This window comes from Lycorma delicatula, chromosome 4 (assembly GCF_047948215.1).
Source record: "Lycorma delicatula isolate Av1 chromosome 4, ASM4794821v1, whole genome shotgun sequence".
Lineage (NCBI taxonomy): Eukaryota > Metazoa > Arthropoda > Insecta > Hemiptera > Fulgoridae > Lycorma > Lycorma delicatula.
In genome coordinates, this window is record NC_134458.1 from 163891566 (window position 1) to 163912883 (window position 21318).

At 32.0% G+C, this 21318-nt stretch overlaps 1 protein-coding gene across 1 annotated transcript in view; it reads left to right on the top strand.

Annotated features, from left to right (window-relative positions):
• Nucleotides 1–21318, top strand: part of LOC142324047 (superoxide dismutase [Cu-Zn]-like) — a 267530-nt gene that overhangs the window by 152526 nt on the left and 93686 nt on the right. The window contains exon 2 of the mRNA XM_075364645.1: nucleotides 11929–12097. Coding sequence (XP_075220760.1) covers nucleotides 12026–12097 — 72 coding nt within the window. The 5' untranslated portion in view covers nucleotides 11929–12025. The remainder of the gene's footprint in view (nucleotides 1–11928; nucleotides 12098–21318) is intronic.

Genomic DNA, 21318 nt, shown 5'->3' on the forward strand with positions numbered 1-21318 from the left:
TGCACAATGATATTTCTTCTCCGGTTAATAAATATGAATATATTATTCGCGTGTGAACGACTCTGAGTAATCATCGCCACCTGTTCCCGACGAGTCAGTTTCGCATCACTCTTCCATTTACGTGGAGTAATTTTAATTGCTTTAAGTTTTGTGCTTAGTCTTTTCCATTCATTACTCCATTCATCAGTGGTTCTGATAGTCATGGTTAGACGATTTTTAAAGTCTGTCACTCGAATGGAATCACCTCCATATTCTCAGAAATTACTGCCATTGTGGAAGCTTCGTCTACGCTTTCATTTCCTGAGATCAGTGTGCCCTGGAGTCCATACAAATACACATCGCTGTCCCGTTCCGGTTAAATACGAATAGAATGAACAGGATGTTTGCGATAAGGACATCCTTAACGTTCTTATTCCGAATAGCAAATAATTTGGTTAAAGAATCGGAATATAAAAGCACTCTCTCTTCGCAGAAATGTTTAGTAAAGCAATAACAATGTTTACTGTATAAAAATGAGCTCTGCAATGTAGATATTTGCCATACTTAGCAGTTTACACGAATGAGCTTCTCCATTTATGTAAATAGAGCATCCAAAATCACGTTCAGTTTTAGAATCATCAGTTAATATTTTCATATGTCCCTCATAGTTATTGATGATTGTTGAAAATTCCTGTTAAATGGTCACTGTTGGTTTCTCTTTCATTTTTCTATGAGAAAGATCTAATCTTGTGCTTAGAAATGGCAAAAGCCGCCACGGTAGTATTTTTCTGATACAAAATGCTTCGTGTTTTTTTGCTAACTCACGATACCGTATTCCGGCTGGTCTGGAACAGGTAGCTCGGTGTTCTAATAAAGTAGTCAAAGGATTATTATTAAACATTTTATAGTTTATATGGGTGGGAAAGGCTCATAAATTTGCTGCATATCTTAATAGTAAGATCTCTCTTCTATAATGTAATGGCATTATGCAGGGCTCAGACATTAATCTAGTCACCAAGCTTGCACGGAAAGCGCCTGTGGCATATCTGATTCTGCTGTTATCTATGACGTCTAACTTTTTAGATGCGACTTTCTAGCGAGGAATACGGAATAGACTCGTAATCGAGCTTCGATTAAACCGATGCTTAATAAAATCGCAGTAATGTTGCTTTCTGAGCTCCAAAACACGATCGATAAACATTTAATAATGTTTACGGCTTTCTTGCATTTAACACTTGATTCCTGTATGCGCAGTTCCCAAGTAAGGGATTTATATAGTAATAAACATAAAAAGTGTATATTTTTTTTGAACTGAATAGGATGGTCATCGGTGGTTAAAACAGGACTAAGGTGAGGAGTTCTCTTCCTACAGAAGTGAACAGCAAGGTTTCTCTGGTGAAAATTTGAAATTCTTTGCAAATTGGTTGAGGGCGTTCGTTGCAGTTTATATTTCACCATAACATTATTGCTACTGGCATATACGATTGCCAGATCATCGACGAAGACGCTTTTGCTGATTTCTCATAAAATTGCTAATATAAGTTTATTGATGTTGATCGTAAACAACGTACCGCTCAACCACTAGCCTTGTAGTACACCATTTTCCAAATTTTTTTCTGACGAGTACTATTTATAAACTCCTACTTGAAAAGTATGGTCGTTTTGTAGTTGCAAAGTATTACCGGTAAATTGCCGTGAATCTCACATTCATGTAGTTGAAGCATTATTCCATGTCGCCAAGTCATATCAAAAGCCTTTTGCAGATCAAAAAAGACCCCGACACAGTGTTTCCTGGTAATGAAACTGTTATATATAGTAATTTCTAAACTGATCATTTCGTCATTATTTGAATGGTATTATCGAAATCTTGCTTGACGCATGATAAATGATTAGGATAATAATTATAAGATATTAGCTAATAATTGATAAAAAACCTTCTCTTTCTAAAATTCAAACGAGTCGATTATTTATAATTTTTCGAAGATTTTTCCAATAGCAATCAAGGAAATAGGTCGATAACTATCGGGATAGATCAGATATTTATATTTTTTTTGGAATTGGAACAGTATATGCTTTCTTCCACTGCCGCGGGTACATTTAATCCAGCCATATTTGATTATATAAATCTAGCAATCTAAGTTTTGCAGCGATGCTTGCTTGTCTAATCATGATGTAGTGTAGTTCGTTTTGACCAGATGCTGATTTGCCTGTTTTCACCAACGCTTTCATAAATTCATCTATTTCGAAAGGTACATTGCAGACAAATTAATTTTGGTTCAAAAATTTAGGTGACCCTCAAGTTCTGTTTTTTTATTTTTGAAGCATTCATCATAATTGGTCGTTTTACTGTCTTCTTCGAATTGACAGGCTAATAATTCAGCAATTTTATTTGAAGTATCTATCAGATCATCTTCATATTGAAGGCAAGTATGGGGGTAAATTTTATATGTCTACAGGTAGACTTCACTTTCTTTCAAATGTCTGCTACAGTCGTATTTCTGCTAATAGGTATGACACGTATTTTTGCCAGGATCGTTTTTTTGCGACCTGTGTTTTTTTAAAGACAATTAAATTGTCCGATGCTAGATGTTTCTTGAAAGAGTTATATACTTTTTTCTTTCTTATATCGCTTCACTAATTTCATCATTCCATCAAGGAAGGGGTGGCTTCTTGAGTTTCCCAGATGTTCTGGGAAATATATCTTGATGCCGAGTTAAAAAAGCGTCACCATTCTCAATAACTCCAGTTGTTTCAGGGAGTTTCCTATCAGTAGTGAAGCTCGTTCAATCTACCTTACCAAACTCATCTTTTGGGGAAGAGATATATTTTCCCCAAAAGATGGAGTATCTTTTGGGAATAATTTCCCCAAGAGACATCAGTTGAAATTTGCACCGGAAAATGGCCACTTCTGTAGAGAACTTCTAAACCTTTGAAAGTGTAATTCGATGTTATCAAGCACTTATAAAAGTTACATCTACACAGGACTCCGACCCGTTTCTGGCACTAAAATAAGTTCCTGAGCCGTTTTTTAATACTAAGTTAGAATTTAAAAGGAACTTTACCAACTCTCTTCTTCGGAGATCTATTCAGTCAGATCCCCAAATAGATTTGTATGCATTAGTCACCTGTTTGTATGGGCGGGATAAGCAGTGCAATTAATGGCATTATGTCATCCTTCTTGCAATCAAAACTCGGCTGCAGATAGTGATCTGCAGCGAACGCTTCATTCTGATTGCGACCGCTTGCAGGTTTGTGTTTATTTCAACCGCTTCGGTGGTAACTCTAGTTGACGCTAATATGAGCTACACCGCCTCTAACTTTTGTATTTGGCGGTTTATCTCGCCGGTAAATATTATATCTTCTTAAGTTGAAATTTATATCTCGGCAGGAATGTGTTTGTTGAAGACATATACAAATTGAGTCCACATATGTACCAAGCGTTGGAGCTCAAGGATGTTTGACAAAATTCCTTGAAGTTCCACTGAAGAATCGACTCGTTTATATTAGGCAGTTAATTTCGGGGTTTGCCCTTTCACCAACCCTTTTTCTCTTCTTTTCCATCCTAAGAACTACTTCATGTACTAGAAGTATGTTATCTCCCGTGTAGCTCCTAGCCCCCGAGTCGGAGACCATGAAAGCGGCAAAACTGACGGGCATAGTTGGGCGCTCAGTTAAGGCGCCGATTCAGAGGCGGGAACAAGAGTGACATCCACAACAGGGGTCGCACCGCATCGAAACAGATCCCCCTTGTATGGTTTGAGGTAGTCTCTGTGGTGTTTTGGTTGTGAGACCATCTCAGTAGAACCAGAAGAACATGGCTTTAAAGCCTCCTAGGGGTTCCGAAGCCTTCTTAACAAAATCCATTTGTCAGACTATGTAGCTCAATCTTAACCTGAAGCTTGTCTTCGGTTTTGTTCTGTTATGATGGGCTTTTGTTTTTACTCAATATATTTCCATTACTTCTTTTTGAGAGAGGATTTCAATTTTTTATCGATTATTCTGTCTACCACTGTAGTTAACAGTGGGGCGAGGTTACTGAGGAGATGATGTGCATCAACACTTGTAGTTTAGCTGATCTGTATGGTTTCAACTTCCTGAATAGCTATTTCATCTTTGTAAACAAGAAAGTTTCTTGAATGGCATGAATGATATCCTTTGCAGTTGAAGAGACAGTCCGATCCTTCACAGTTCCACTTCATGAGTCTCTACACAACACAAGCATACCTGCGGTCTCTCGCATCGAACTGCAGTGCGGCGAAACCCCTGGCATCTGAAGAATCGGATCGGTTGCGGCATGAACTCGCACATCCAGACGGTGTATACCAGTGCGTAGTTTCTCCGACAAGGTCGGTCTATTAAAAATGCGGACATGAGAGGAAATATTATTATTATTTACTTTACTAACCGTCTTTGATGTTTTTCTGAAATGCGTAATTCGTAAATAAAAACTCCTTTGCAAAGAAAGAAAGAAAGGGGTCTCCTGTTCTCTCTCCCAAGTTTTTTTCTGAAGATGTTTCAGTGTTTGCCCGTAATGTTTCAGTAATGCCCGTAAATATTTTAGTAAAATTTGTTGGTAAACAAACCGTTACAAATTTTACAGGATTTAATTTTTTCCGAAATCGGTTAACCGTTCTAGCATGATGCCCAGATCAACAAAAAATAAATTGCACATCCAAATCGATATACTAATTGGGTCTAATTTTCTTAAAAATTTTTAAATTCAAAAATATCAAAAGGAAGTACCATGTTCTGAACAATGAGAATCTAAAGATTTGATTATATATATATCATCAACATATGAGACAACGGGCAAATGACTACTACCCTAATTAATCAAGCGCGCGCACACATACATACACTGAATCAAAAATATATAAAATAAATTCATAAGGCTATTTTTCAAGGAAATGGTAGTAGGAAAAGAATTTTTAATCTATAAAATAAAAATTTATTGAAAAGATCTCTATTTTAATAAATAATGACAAAGCAATAAAAGGAACTGGGAGTTCTAGCCCCTCGAGAATATATTCCCCACACAAAGACCATATTTTTAAAAGATGTGATATATTTTATACGTTGATTTTCTTATGAATAGATCGGGAAGTTGGAGTTTTTGAATCTAATTGGAAATGTTACTACAAAAAAAAAAAAGGAATATATATTACCCTAACCAAAACGTATCAGAATTACACTACAATTCATTACTTTCATCTGTAACTCTCCCCTTGAAGATTTCAGTTTATTTCAAGAAAGTATAATAATAACTTATTTTACGTTTATTTTTCTTAAAATCATTTAAAACAAAATGTACGTCAACATAGACTTATTTTGATCATTTTCAAATAGGTTTTTTAATGGTGTGAATGATTGTCATTTACACGTATTTTTAATGTTACTCGTAAAATTTAAAAATGTATCATTTTTAATATATATATTTTTTAAAGCGATGCAAACACTTATTTACTAAAGGATTAAAAAATGTATTTTTTTAACACCGATTCCGGACTATCTTTCTGAAATATTTATAGGTTCAGTTAAATTATTTTTATTCTTTTCTTCGGACTAAGATTCAAAATTTTGACGTGGAAATTCTTTAAAATCACACCGAAACATACTGGTACCAGAACAGAAATCTGTAGCGTGACAAAAAGATGTTATATCGTTCTGCCTTAATAACTCCCTAACTATTAGTCTCAGAGAAGCAAATGCGGTGTCATTTTATAACTTATATGGTCTGCTCACCGATACGATTTTGAGTTTGCATCATTAGCCAGCGGGTTGGTGGGGAGGGGGCACAGCGCAGATCGGCCAAAACTGGCGTTCTCGTTCATTTCCATTCAATGTAACTCATGACTTAGACGTGATAGCGCGGCGATTCGTGCGTTTGTGTTTAGAGTTTGTCGAGATAGATCGATTTAAGTAATAATAAGTGTATTTTGGACAATATTTATATGTAAAAAATTTAAGTAAACATGTAATAAAAGTATAAAAATTCAATATGTCAGCCTCACCCGCGCAAAAGCCAGCCGGAAATATAAATTACGCATATCGTTGGAAAGTAGAGGTTATGGGCCACGCACAGGTACCCCAAAGTCTGGTGTCGAGAGAGCGAGACTGTTTCGCAAAGTTGGCACGGCGCGCTCAGTAAACGACCCCGATGGCCCGAGAACTTCTACCGCTGCTTATTATTATGCATTATGTCTTACTTCTCATATCACAGACCAATTTTGAACAAAATGGTCGTCCAATATTAGTCGAAATAAATATCATGTACGATTTAGTGTCTTTTTTATGTTAAAATTAAATTTAGTACGCAATCAATGTCTCGTTTTTATTTCAATCCAATACACTAAAAGTGACTCGCTGATATACATACCGACCAATTTATCTGTAGAGTTTCCCAAATGAAAAAACTGAAATTTTTCATTGGAGACTTTCAGTTTTGTTAAAAAAAATACGATGATGGTTCTCCCATTTAACACAACAGATAAGTTGGTCGGTCTGTAGCTCGGAAGAACTTCATCCAAGGTCTGTAATGTTTCACGTTAAACCAACGGCCGTGTAGCCCGACACAACCACAACCGATTTTTTATTTTATTTTATGAACTCCAAAGATATTTTACTTTTATTTGTTAATAATTTTCATTTACTTATTTGTAATAGATTTTTGTCTTAACTTTATAAATATTTTTCATTTTAATTTTATAACTACATTTAAATTGACTTTTCATTGACATAAACGAGTATCTTATACCTTAATTTATTATTTTTTGAAAGTAAAATTGAAAGTAACGGTTTACATATGACTTATAAACCTCATAATTTTGGAATTTTCAAATAATAATACAAACATTGAGGCGATTACTTTGAATAGTATTTCACCATAATCTGTTCACTCGTTCTATATTTGCCACCCGATTCTAACAACTTCCTTGTGACGTATATGGGATAATAATAATAACAAAAGTTGTTTTCTTTAAATGATTTTAGTGAAGGTTACAGTACACGCCTGAGACACTATATTTAGGACAGATTATAATGTTAACGTTTAAAACTTTTGGAAACTATTTATCGTTCACCTAACTGGTTCCATGATTTCAACATTCCTTTCTAATTTTTTAATCTTAAAATTCCTGTTTCATAGATGCTAAATAAGCAATGAGTATCTCCATACTTATATCCATAAATTCGCCTTTTTTTACATATTTTTACACACTACATCAGGGGTCCGTAAGAAAAAACTAACCGATCTTGGACGTCTTTATACACACCCATCCTTTCTTATATACAATCCTCTACAGAGAAGAATTTGCAGAATGTGACTTTTTTCTCGGTTACGTGACGAAACGTGTTGCAATTTTAGACCAACAAAAATTTTTCAACATTCTTTGGTTATATCTCACTTCGTAAGCTTCTACTCTTTTCTTTTGTTTTCTATCCTAACGTTTATATTTTTCGTTGCATTTGGCCGAGCGCTTCGTAAATATAATTTTGTTTTTCTAAATTTCTTCTTAATTCCTAGTTTCAAATTTGATGCGTAAATTTATTTTCTACTGATTCGTATCGCTCGTACCGATTTACTTTCGATGTTTATTTCGAAGAATCAATACGTGAATCGAAAGAACATCTGTAATACCGATGTTCTTAAAGCAGATGATGTTAAATTAACCGGATTATTTAGATAAACAAAACAAATTCTAAATAGGCCGAATTAAGTCATAAATTTAATGCGCTACAGTTATAAAAAAAATTTTTTCCGCTTCCTGAACAGTTAGAAATGTGAAATTAAGCATAAATATTCAAAGGAAGATCCTTAGGAAAATTTTTAAGCAAAAAATTATTTCGATTAATAGCCATCGACGGTTAAACTAAAAAAGGATTAAGAAGGGTGTCGAGACCGAAAAAGCTAGAAACTTGAAAGGACAATATAATATTCCCGTCGGGTAGTGAACTACCACTAAAAAATTTTTTCACTCGCATTTACAGGCGAGAAAATAGATTAATAAAGATATTTAGCTACTGTCATACAATAAAGATGAAACATTTAAATTTCTCAGGAATATTTACTCAGAACCTATATTTTATGTAAAACGATATTCCGTGTAAACTATTTCTAAAAAGGATAATCCGTTTTAAAATTGCACTCACTAATACCTAATAGTATTTTTTCGGAACCTATCGCGGCAGAATTCGACAATTAACACGGATGATAAGTTCAATGTTCTATGGAAAAATATCTCCAGATTTTTTATAACCGTCTCTAAAAGGATGAAGTCGGATTAAAATAGATTTTAAAGTTCTCTTTTTTTACGTTAGAGCGGCCTTCCTAGTTCTGACTGTTCAAAAACTGTGCGTCTTCCGACGATTTTCAGCTAGACGTATTTAATATAATCGAATAAGAGCGAGTTTGATGACTTATTGCTGCATTCTTTTGCATTAAAATATTTAATAAAACTGGCAACACTGTAAAACTTAAACCAGTTGAAGAAATATTTACTAGATACTTGTCTAATTAATACTTCCATAAAGAATTTTTTTACGTTTACGAAGTTATGGAATTATTGTTTTTTTCTTTAATGTTTAATTAATTTTGTATCGCTCAAACAAACTGAAGTCAAGGCGCTTTCGCTAAGTAGCCCCCTCAAAACAAAACTGACCGATAAAACATAATACTGTTTAAAAAAAAAAAAAACAAAAAAAAACAACCAGATGAAACAATATCTTGAGTTTTGTTGGATGAAATTTACTATAAACCAAAACTAAACTTATAAAATCATTGTTATTTTCATCTGATTTCTCCTTTTTGTAATTTTATTTAATTTTAACGGTTTTAATTATTTCAAAGTGTTTTTTAATTTTAATAATTTCTATTAACTTATTTTTATTTATGTACGTAAACATTTTCATTATACATTATTAATATGCTGTTCATTCTTTCGTAAAGTTTTATGCATTATTTCTTTTATCAGTTGATCTACCCAACTCCCAACTTTTCATGTATTACTTTGTTGCTCGGCATCCTCTTTAATAAGTTTTATTACTTCAAAAATATTAGCTGTATATACTCATTTTCTTAGCTTATGTAACTGTCCTTATTAATTCATAACACAGTTCATACTTACTCAGCTTATTAAAACTCTAGACGTATTTCGTTTAAGTTTAAAATTAACGCGACTTTGCCGGTACAACAAAATAATATCTATCGTTATTTATTACGGCCTCATTAAATCGTAGCGACTGGCAAGAATCAAAACCATCTATCTGAAAATCGTTGGACGTCGCACCGTCGGAAATACCGAGCATCCGCGTTTGAAGCTAACAATGAACTCAAAGTAATACTGATAATATTCTGAATATACTGCGGAATATTTTTTAATCTTATCTAAAAGGATGAAAGAGGATAAATATAGATCGCTTAATTATCAGGAATATGTGTCGAAACAGTTAACAGGAAATTCTATTAAGTTTGTTTCGGGAATTTTTTCGTTTAAAACGTTATCAAATGGGTGAAACTAGATACAGGTTTCGTATTTTTAATTTTTAATCCGAAACCATCTGGAACCGATAAAATCAGAGGTGAAGGACGTACTAAACTTGTGTAATATATAAATTGAAAAGCCTTTGGTAATTCACTCACCACTAATTCTCTAAATACATAGAATGCGGCGTAATCGATCGTAAATGTTTGTTCGGACAAAGTAAGCTAAACTTACGGGTCTGTGTTAACCACCCCTCGCTTTTTTTACGCATTATTTATGATTTTTTCCCAAATATTCATTGAGTTTGGAACCTACGATCGTCAGAACACAAGACTAGCACTTTTCCATTCGGAAACTGCGAATTTACAGTAGAACAGGACAACCTTTAGCTCACACAGTCGTGCCACCCTAACAACGCTTTTGACCGACGGTTTTACAGCGTACTGTTACACCGCTACTAACGAAACATCACCTTAACTTCACAAAGAACAAGATGCAAACTTTCACTTCCCGTTTTATAATTAGGCCATTCGAAAGCAGACCTGTCGTACGGAGAATAGTAACCTACAAAATATTTTTAAAGACAGATAAGATAAAAGTAAAACCTTAAATAATGAAGTGAAAAGATACACATCAGTTATACGCTTGCATCAGAATTTAAATCGGAAAGCTAAGTTTATATGCTTTATTAAAAAAATTACGAAAATAACTTTGTAAAAATTCATAAAAATCAATGATTTTATCGTACCTTAAACTTATTACTAATTCATCGTTAACGTGTTAACAATGAGACAGCTCTACGTCTAAAGCGTAGTTTTATATATTGACAAAAATATAAACAGATCTGCTCACTAGATCGTGGATACCGGTGTTCTCTGGTGGTTGGGTTTCAATCAACCACACATCTCAGGAACGGTCGAACCGAGACTGAACAAGACTACACTTCATTTACGCTCATACATAGCATCGTCATTCATCCTCTGAAGTAATACCTGACGGTAATTCCCAGAGGCTAAAAGGAAAAAGGAAAGTATCACCTTTATAATACCCCGAAATGTCCTATAGGTCTGCAAAAGACATTTCATGTATATTTCTACTAAAATAATAAATCTTATTCCTGCTAAATTTACGTATAGCAGAGGGAACAAAAAACTTCTTAAAGAAATAGATGAGTGGATAATGACAAATAATATGTCCGAATCGCTATACTAAACATGTTTTTGCCATCCGGTCTAAATGATATATACGTAATTAGTTAATTTTCTGATCCAATCTTAATGACGTCTTGGTTTTTTATAAAAAAATCTTATAACGGAGTTAATCTAAACTAAACTAAGGAAGGCAAACTTATTAAGGGTAAATCTATAATTATAATTATAGTCATAATATTAATACTAAGATTATTTAGGATTAGTTTATATTGTTAAAAAATAGTATTAACAACTTAAAAGATATAACAATATTCATTTTTCTTCAGTTTACACGATATAGTAATCATAAAAGTGTTCAACAATATAAATATTATTCACTTCATCTTCATATTCTTGTATCTTCTTGATATTACTAAATCTAATGTTGAATTTAATGCATGGGTGCGGTTGCTCATTTGTTATAGTATTATGTTCATTTTTTTTTTATTCTTTCTTCGCTTTACTAAGATAATAAGTTTAAATTTTAATTGATCTCTTTAACAATTAAGCTTTTATTTGTAAGAAATTTATGTAATAACTTTTAGTTATTATTTATTTTAAAATAGTTTGAATTTTTATATTCCCTTTTTATTAAGAGGTTCATACCTGCGCACAGGTTATCCTTTGCAGGTATTATGTTTGCTATAATTATATACTGTAATTCTTATTATGTCATATTTTGTACAAGGGAAATAAAGATTTATTCATTCATTCTTTCAATTCAACGTAAAATTTACTTTCCCCTATGTCGGTTTTTCAATGATTACCGATCACCGAGAGGTAAAAAATTTAACTTTAAAATTAGTCGCGTTAAGTCGGGTTCAAAATAGACTACAGTAATATATTTTGTACGATAACATTACGTAAGGAAGCAACAGTAATGTATACGCGCATTGTAGGTAGGCCTTAGTTATTAAATAAGTGAGGAGGGTCGGCGTTGACTTCTCTACACATATTTTTTTTTATGTAATAAACATAACATTTCCATCACGCAAGCTTACGTACTACGACCGCTTTACATATTTTGTAAGTAATAAAGATAAATGAACAAGAATATGTAACGGCCGTTAAAAACGTGAAACGGAAAGTAGTATAATAATTATTTGTTGTATATATATATATATATATATATGCATATGTGCAATAAAAACGAGCGACGAAGTTCTTTGAACGGCCACTAGAGGGAGTCGTAAGGTACTTCCCCCTCCCAGTTAAACGATGCACTTTCCGACTTCCTCACCAGTGGTGTAGGATATAGTTTTTTCTTATTCTTGTTGCAGATCCGACCGATCGCCGTTCAGTAGTGAATACTACCTCGTAAGAGAGCCAAGTCTTCTCCGGTAACTGCTACTAGTCCGCAGACTTTACTGTACTGCCATGGCATTATCAAGTGCTTTTGTACGAGCGATTTTTGCAGTATTTTTATCGGCTACCATCGCTTCTGCCGAGGTAAGTTTCATTTAATTTTATAATTCATGATTTGTATCGCTATGATTAAGTATCTTACTTATTCTCTAGCTGGATATGTACCGCGCACAATCATAGACGCTTATAAACGTAGCCAACACGCCGAAAAATTGTTTACACAAATTTTTGTTAGTTTATATATATATATATATATATATATATATATGTGTGTGTGTAATATGCTAGTGTGATGTTAATAAATCAAAAGAATTATGCGTTTTCCCGTTATTTATCTGTAGAAATGAAAACGCTTTTTTTATTATGCTCACTCATAATTACTCACCATAATCTGTATTTTTGTAACGAAACAATAAAACATTTTTTTTCTATGTTTATTATTCTTTTTACCAAAACGATAACAATAAATGCGTATTTAAAATTATGTGTAACTTTAAATATTTCTCTTAATAATAGCAAAATTACGAAAATAATTTTATATTTCAGTGTACAGAAGTAATTTTTTTTGAAAGCACCACAAGAAAGGTAATTGTTTTGGGGCAGTCTCTGTCATTTTGCTGTGGCTTAGTCGATTTTCATAAAATAGATATATTAGCCGATTTTTCTTAGCGATTCTGGATATAGAAGATTTGAATATAATAATAATAATGCAGCCAACGGTGGTCACCAGTTTTCCGATCCTAATTTTTTAACTGCAGAATTATTTTAAACTCATTAAGTAGTGACCGATGGTAAAAATCATTTATGTTTTTCGAACAAAAGAAAAAAATTCAATTTATAAAGTAGAATATTAAATGCCTTACAAAATACTATAGAATGATGGACCATATAAACTACGGTTATAGGTTTTTGTGAAAGTATTTTTCATTAAAACCTTTAATACGTAAATCAAGAAATGTAACCGTAACGACCATAGACGACCTGATACAAATCTCACGATACTCCGGAAGTAACATATCTGTTCTGAAGAACAAGATCCCGTGCCGAGCTTAGGAAAACCAGAGGTGTAGAAGTTAGTTTCCTGTTGTTTTTTTCACAGAGGCGAATACACAGTCGGATATCGGCATGCGAATCCCATCAAAATTCAGGCGATATTTAGTCGTAAATTTATACTTTTTCTCTCTTCACAGCAGGATCGCTGTATAGCCTATTTTCATCATTACTGTCGTGAGAAAGCGATTCTGCTCCGTGTTTATTGTACCTCAGGTACTTTAGCATCGGGGACAGGGATCGACCTTTAAAGCCAAAATTAATATAGTCGTATAAATAAATGAATGAATTGGCGCAACTTAAAAAGCGATTCATTTTTTTTATGAAATCTTCAAAACATTTTACGGTTACTCTAAAAAATTAAAATATTTCCGAATATCTGTCTGATAATTATCAGTTAGTTACCTGTATGTCAGATATTTAAAATATTCTAATAAACCAGATGTAGAGTCGATAACAGTCATTACGTAACCAGATTATATTATATAATCGTGAGCAAATAAATAATAAAATATAACATGACAATGAGAGACAGTAAACAGCAATAAAAATAAAAGAATTTTAACTGTTAACTAATTAAACAAAATAAGAGAATTTTAGGAATAAAAATAATTTTTGTTTATTTTAAACGCAGATTTTAAACCGGCTAACCTCGGAATTAATCTCTAGGTTTTGCGCATATTTTTTCATTTACTTAGTTCATCTAACCTTTGTTATTAAAATACGTATGTATGCGAGTAATACGTAATAGTAAATACAGAAATCGTTTCCTAATGTTGTCATCTTCTAACGTGATCTTTTCAGAATAAACTGGCTTTATTTCACAAACTTTTAATTACTTTTAAGAACTTAATTAAGTAAAGTAACTAAATTAAGTACTTTTATTTGTTCCAAAAGAAATTACTTTCCGATTTATTTGTATGTAAATTTTTTTTGTTCGTCTAAGGGTATTCTAACGGTATAATAAATTTTTCTACTACTTTCCCTTCTGTACTTGTATTATTAAAATTTTTTCATCTCCATCCCACATCCTTAATTATATGTTTAATGTAGTTTAATATTTGTTTTTTTTTTTTTTAAATTATTGACTTAATTTTAGAAACTAGTAGTTTTTACTATTATGCTATTTAATTAAAACTTTTATTTAATTTAAAAAAATTGAATTCTTTCTCATTTAATTAAAAAATTTCTACTTTGTACTATATAAAATACATTATTTCAAAATTTTCTTTTTATTAGAGTGATCTTATATTTTTAAAAACAAAGGCTGATATATTATTAAAAAAATCAATGCAGCAGGACTCATCTACAACATTAACCTTATTTTAGACTTTGATTTTCATTAATAACCGACTGAATTGTATAATTCACAAGTCCCAGGATATGTGGAACAGCTTTGTTAATTCAGAATGTGTAGGTAGCTGCGTCATTTGTTTGTGTAGCTAATGTATCTCTATTTTGTTACAATCTTTAATCATCGGTACAAGATTTATTGTCTTTAATCACAGTTCGACAACAAAACAGTGGCCGGAGGAGGTCATCGAGGAGCCATTAACAGTTAAAACATAACCGATCCGGCCACACCTCGAACTTTCATCCTTCCACTAGGAAAAACTATAGTTAACATATGCTAAGCCGCACATGCATAACACGAATAAATATATCTACGATTAAAATTTAATCAGACAATATTATTAAATAATAATTAATGAAAGTACAAAAAATTCTTTTATTTTTATTTAGTAAACGGTTTTTGAAAACAATAGGAAAGGGAAACGATTAAGAACTGTCGGGACCGTTTCAAAAAATATAAAATTCTGTAATTTATTCAATTTGATTACTAATCAGTCATCAGGAAATACTAATATATAAAAAAAAAATTGTACATAGTAACAACTAATCATAAATATTGGCTTTATATTTCTTAGCAAGGTTTTATTTACTTTTCCCCTTAGTCTTTACCGCTGTTTTTAACTAATTTTCATCATTTATTGAAAATATTTATTTGAAGGTTGAATGCATATCTATTGTAGTTATGTAGATTAATTTTCTAATAATTTTATTGAGTATGTAAACCATTTATTTGATCGATTCTGCTCACAAAGTTAAGTCGAACGTTTGAGTCCTTCGGTAATTTATCGGCTAATGAAATCGTTGACAAAAATTAAATTGAAATATTTTAAAACGACGGAATACAAAACTAATCGATTTTATCAATTTATCGAATCGATCAATAACACTTCAAGGAACTGAAAATAATCGTCGATCGCAGTATATCGATCTTTTATTTTTTAAATATATATTTTGCAGAATTTTAAGTAAGAAGAATAATAATTTCGGATCTTCGGAACAAAGCCGATGGGAAAGTTTAATACTTACAACCGTTACGAAAAAATAAATCAGATTTATAAAAAAAGAATATTCTAATGTAATTATATTTTAAAAGCCAACCGATTTGGTTTCCTGTTTTCCATGTTTACCTGTCGTTATGAGTTACAAGCCGTACAAATACTACTGAGTCTCTAAGTTTTATAATTAAATCTTACGTTTATATTAATAGATTTCTTTCTTTTTTCATTGAAAAAGGTCTTAAAATGTAAATTGGACAATAAAACCAAAAGATAATATCGTGTTAATTTTTTTTTAATATTTATATATTTAAAAAGATTTTATCCTGTAAACAATTACGATTCCAAATATTTAAAAAGCGTAACTAAATCTAATTTTCATGTAATTGTACGTATATTTTTTAGCTAGATTATTAGAACGAAACGAGTGCCAGAAATAAAATGAACTGTTCCTACACTCGAATTAAATGTGAAATCGGAAAGGAAGATTTAGTTACATTCGAAGTCATGTAAATTTTGAAAGTATAGTTTGATATATATGAAAGACGTAATAGTGATTCTAACACGATAAGAATATTTTACACCCGTTTAAGGTCGCCGAAGATGAAATTTGTTATCAATACTTCCAAATTGCATGCTCGTTAACCCGAACAAACTTCTTTTCTACTGTAAAATATTTTCAAATCCATTTTATATTCCACAGACGTTTTTTTAGATACAAAACGATTCGGGAGTAAAGTTTTCGCAAAACGGACGCCGGTAAATTTTATTCGGATATGTTTAAACGCTATTCTAAAACTTTTTTTTTTTACTGTTGTGCGTTGCTATATACGATTAGCAGTTAGCCTAAAATATTGCTTGTTGATGAACAATTATTTTTTACTTCGTAATAAAGATGTATCGCCTCGGCTTCGCGTACAACAAAAGTAGTGATGAATAGCTCGTAAATTTATAATTAACGATAATTATAATTACGATTAACGATTTTAATTAACTCGGGAGTTATCCGGAACCGATCACGATCGATTACCCGAAAAGTGAAACCTTCAGTTCAAATCCGATACGGACACAACGGTAACGAATAAATATTATACCGAGTAAAAACTGAATCGCAGATTTTTCTTTAGTTTTGTATGAAACGCAAAGAAACAAGGAAATAATTCCGATTTTATCGGTTTACCTAACCTTTAAATTTATTTAAAAGAACCGACACGAAAAATTACTTCATTCGTCTTATTTTAAAATTCTGAACAGATTCAATTAAGTCGTCGATATATGGAGAAGAATTTCCCCAATTTAAAAAAAATTAAATACCGATATTAATTAACATTTTTTTTTACTTCCTTGTACGAAGTAAAGGAAGTATTGTGATCGCGAAGAATTTCGCTTTTCAGATTTCAACGGAAATATCAATTTTGACCATCCCTGAATCCATTTTGACTAGTTTCGTCGTGACGTCTTTACGTACGTAGTATGTATCTCGCATAACTAAAAAACGATTAGCCGTAGGATGTTAAAATTTTGGATTTGGTACTGTTGTAACATCTAGTTATGCACCTCCCCTTTTCATTGAAATCGACTGCATCAAAAGTGTCCAAAAAAGCCCAAAATCCAAAAAAAATTGGCTTTTTTATTTTTTCTTAACTGCAGTAATAAGCCCTCATTGAGAGCTTTACAACGATATATCACAAGTGGTACTTATTGTCATTGGTTTCAGAATTATAGCCAAATAAAATTTTAATTAATGAAATATTTTGATCATACAAGGGAAAGGCACATCGGTTCAAATCAGACTTCACCTCCTATTTTTTCATTTAAATATATTGATTTATTAATAATTATTGAACTCTGATTGTAAAAAACCAAAAAACCTAAAAATAAATAATAATTCAATAACAATAAATAAAAAAATATGGAAAATTATCGAAGTTATTAATGTAATAAAATTTTATGTACTTTTCATTTTAGAAAAATGAGTATATGTAATTTAATAGGCGTACCACGAAGTCATGTGGTGTCCACATCATCTTTTTTAATTTTCGTTAGAGGATACTACGTGAAAGGTGAAACTTCAAAACACTACTCTCTGTGCGTTTTGAGATTTACTTCTCACCTGATAAATGAATTTCTACCTACTTTTACGCCTATCATTTTTATTAAACATCAATAAAACTATTAGTTAACGATCTACTATTCGGTTCCTTAGTTTTAAATGAACATCACTACATTTAAACATGCACTCGGACATTCTGATTTATTTAACCAGATCGGTTTTCTCTGCAAAACATCTGATTGTGATTATCAGTTTATCTGTAAAATTAGTTCAATAAATAAAAAAAAAAAAAAAAAAAAAAAAAACGATATTTGCACCTAAATTTGTTTTCAAAGTTAATACGTATTCAATCGTAAAATTCCAGCAGTTTTCAAGAAGTAAGTAAACATAGGTACCAGTAAACAAGCACGGATATTCTGTTTTATAAAAAGATAGAAATAACTTTATATCTTAATTGTATAACGATAGCTTTCTATTCTAAAGATCGCAAGTTAAAAACGGATGAAACCATTTAAAAGTCTCATAAATCATTCATACGTTCCCTTAGCTGTATTCCGAATTTTATCGCTCGTGAAAATAATTGTAAAAGAATATAAAAAATCGTTATCTAGGTGCCTATGAATTTCGTGTTCTTTCTATACTATGCGGTTATCCTGTAGACATTGTTACTCTCCTATGCGTCACATAACTTGGCCGGTGACCCGCCATGTTACTGGGTCGTCAAAAGAAATCGAAGAAAAAATGTAATTGCATTATTAGAATTACCGACCTTTTCTGCGTGAAATGTATAAAATACCATTAACGTGTCTGTTTTTCCCATTATTGGCGTGAAAAAAACGCTGTTTTTAGGTGATTTTCGGAAAAGTAAATTTTGAATAACTATAAAAAAAAAACAACCGACGGGAATAAAAATGTAATACTCTACCATGTTCATCTAACCGTTATTTATCACTCTGCCAAGTACGGTTCACTCAAAGGATTTGTAAACGGCCTTTATTTCTTTTACTTTCCGGTCTATATACCGCTATAGCAGAAGGGAAAGTATTGTAATCAGTCCGATTTGGGTATATGCGGTTTTCACCGGATCTTGACACCTAAGGAAGCCAAAAAAAAAACCGGATGAAAATTTTCCGGATGTTAATGTTCGTATGTACGTGTGTTCGATGTCGGCCTCTAAATGATCACGAATGGCATGATGCCAAGAAATTTTGAGTTTAAAAGGTCAAGGGGGGTGAAGCTGTATCTCAAGCTCACCTTCAGTGCCTCGAGATTTCACCTAATTAAGATCATATTTTTCTTAGGAACATTTGTTAACGATTAAAAAATAACAATATTTGCAAAAAAATGTTGCAATATCGCACCCCCAGTCTCAAAAATATGCTATTGTAGTCGTCTGCTATGTTGTGAAGTTACAGGCGAGCAGTAGAATTAAGTAAATGAATTATATTTAAAATGTAAAAAGTAACTCGGTCTGGCTGGGTCTCGGAATTCGATCGCTCGGTTGACTCGGTACCTGGTGCATTAAGCCTCGCGGCTACACCAGTCTGTTGACCGTACAAGTGAAATTTGTTCTATGTAAGTGTGAAAGTACATTAGTTTAATTAATAACGATCGTTTCCGCTAGTACCGCCACAGAAGAGCGAATTAAATACGGTATGCGCGTGCGCTTTAGTTAGAATCATTGAATTAAATGAACGAAAAAATGTTATCTTTAAATAAATTGATAAACATTTTAAAATAAGTTGTGTGTTTGTGCGCGCGCGCGTAATCCGTGCATTAGAAACAACTGTGTTGTTGGGTTTTTTTTATACAAAAGAAGCACTTTCGGGATCTGACAGGCGTTTTGCGATAAATTTGGTATCGTTGGTCTCGTTAGTGCAATAAGAATTGGACTACAACAGTAATTTGAAATCGAAATTAAATGATGAAGCGTGATGGGCGTAATTTTAAAATTATTTTATGAATTAAAAAGGCGCGCGCGGAGAACGGCAGTTGTCTCGTTCAAGTATACTTAGCTTCAACCGAACATTCATCCTGTTGTAGGAGTAAAATAAAAAGTAAATAATAAAATACAAGTTAATAATCACAAATCGCTAGAAACAATACTTGCGACTACACAGTATTGTTTACGCGACTCTTTTTTATTCATCAGATGGGATTTTGCCGATCGGTAAAGAAGAGACTAAATAAACGAGTTAAAATATCAAATTTTTATTGTCATTTTTACAAAAATCTCCCGAAATGCTAATGGTGTTTTATGTATTTCATGCAGTAATGAATGATGATGCTATTACATTTTTCTAGATTTTTTTCGGCGACAAGATAACACGGCAAAGTAATCCGCCAAGTTATATGGCGCTTAGTTTAGGTGAAGCTGAATATAGCAACTGAAATTAAATTCTGCTACGATTTCTTACGTTTTTATTTTAATAAGTTCAACGATATAGATTAAAGAAATTTGGTCTTAAAGTATATGATATTCATTTACAATTTCCTTCTTTCATATATATTATTACTTTGAAAAGAATAAGAGATAACAAATTAAAAGGAAAAATATAATTGCCTATTTTTATTATTATTGATCGGTTAATTTTTTTCTTTTGCCCATTGTAAGCGAGAAAAACCGCTGTTAGAAAAAAACAAATAAACGATTGTTTTAATGAATGAAGGCTGAAAATTAATGAAGCGAATACATCGATTTAAACTCGCTCCCATTTTTTTACATTTATGTGCCGACATTAAGACATTCTCTTCCTTATTTACAACGGAAACTCTCTTTATAACGGTATAAAGTAGCCGAAGTAAAATAGGCTATCATTAAATTATAACTATCACTGACGGGAAATATCCGAAATATGTAAATCCGATTATAAATAAGTAGGTCGGTGTTTAAATAAAAAATGATGTTTTTTTTAGGAATTATATAATAAGAGTTAATCGTAAAAAGATTATAAGTAGGAGAAAAAATTATGTATACTAAAATGTGTGAACTTGAATGTCAAAATTCTGCACAATTTTGTGAAATTTGAAAGTTAATAAAAATATTTGCGAGCTGATAGAAAATATGTATTAATTCGAAATGAAAAATTAAATTTAAAGATGCAAATTATAAGAAAATAACGTATTAAACACTCAAAAACCGTTTGAAAAATAATATGAAAAATATAATTATATAAATCTACATTTTAAAAAATAAAGGTTAGTCTGTCAACTGTTTAATCATTACGACTGAACCGCCCTCTCGAATTTAATAAAATTCTCAAGATGATTTTACGTAAACCACGGTCGGGTTTTAGACTGTGTCAAATTTTAGAAACTGAGATCCAAAAAAGGAGGGAAACTGAAAACTATTCGACATAAACACGTATTAATTACGACCTAAATTGTTGAATCTTGTATTGAGAACCCGTCATCCCTTCTGGGCCACAAAATTGGGAAGGGGGTGTTTCAAAACTCAAAAAGGACTGGACCGATAGATCAATATCACGTTCATTCTAATAATATTTTCCCGTTATTAAATTCTCGTAATTTTGAATTGAAGTATTTTTCTATTCGCGGCTAACAGCAGTTTCTGTCATCTTATGCTGGGATAAATTCTATATTATAAAAAAGTTATAATCGTGTGTTTATTTAAATCGTTTTAACATACTGCGATTATATTTCCAGCTCGCTGTCCCATCGTGCTTTCAATCAGTCCTCAGAAGGAAAATGGATATAAATTATTATGACTGCATAATTCTCCTGCCTCTCTCTCCGCCAGTATCAGTAATATAGTTCTCTCAGAATTTGTGACTGAAGTTTACTTAATCGATAGTGCGTTCTATGAGGAAGAAGCATCAGTCAATAATCTTAGT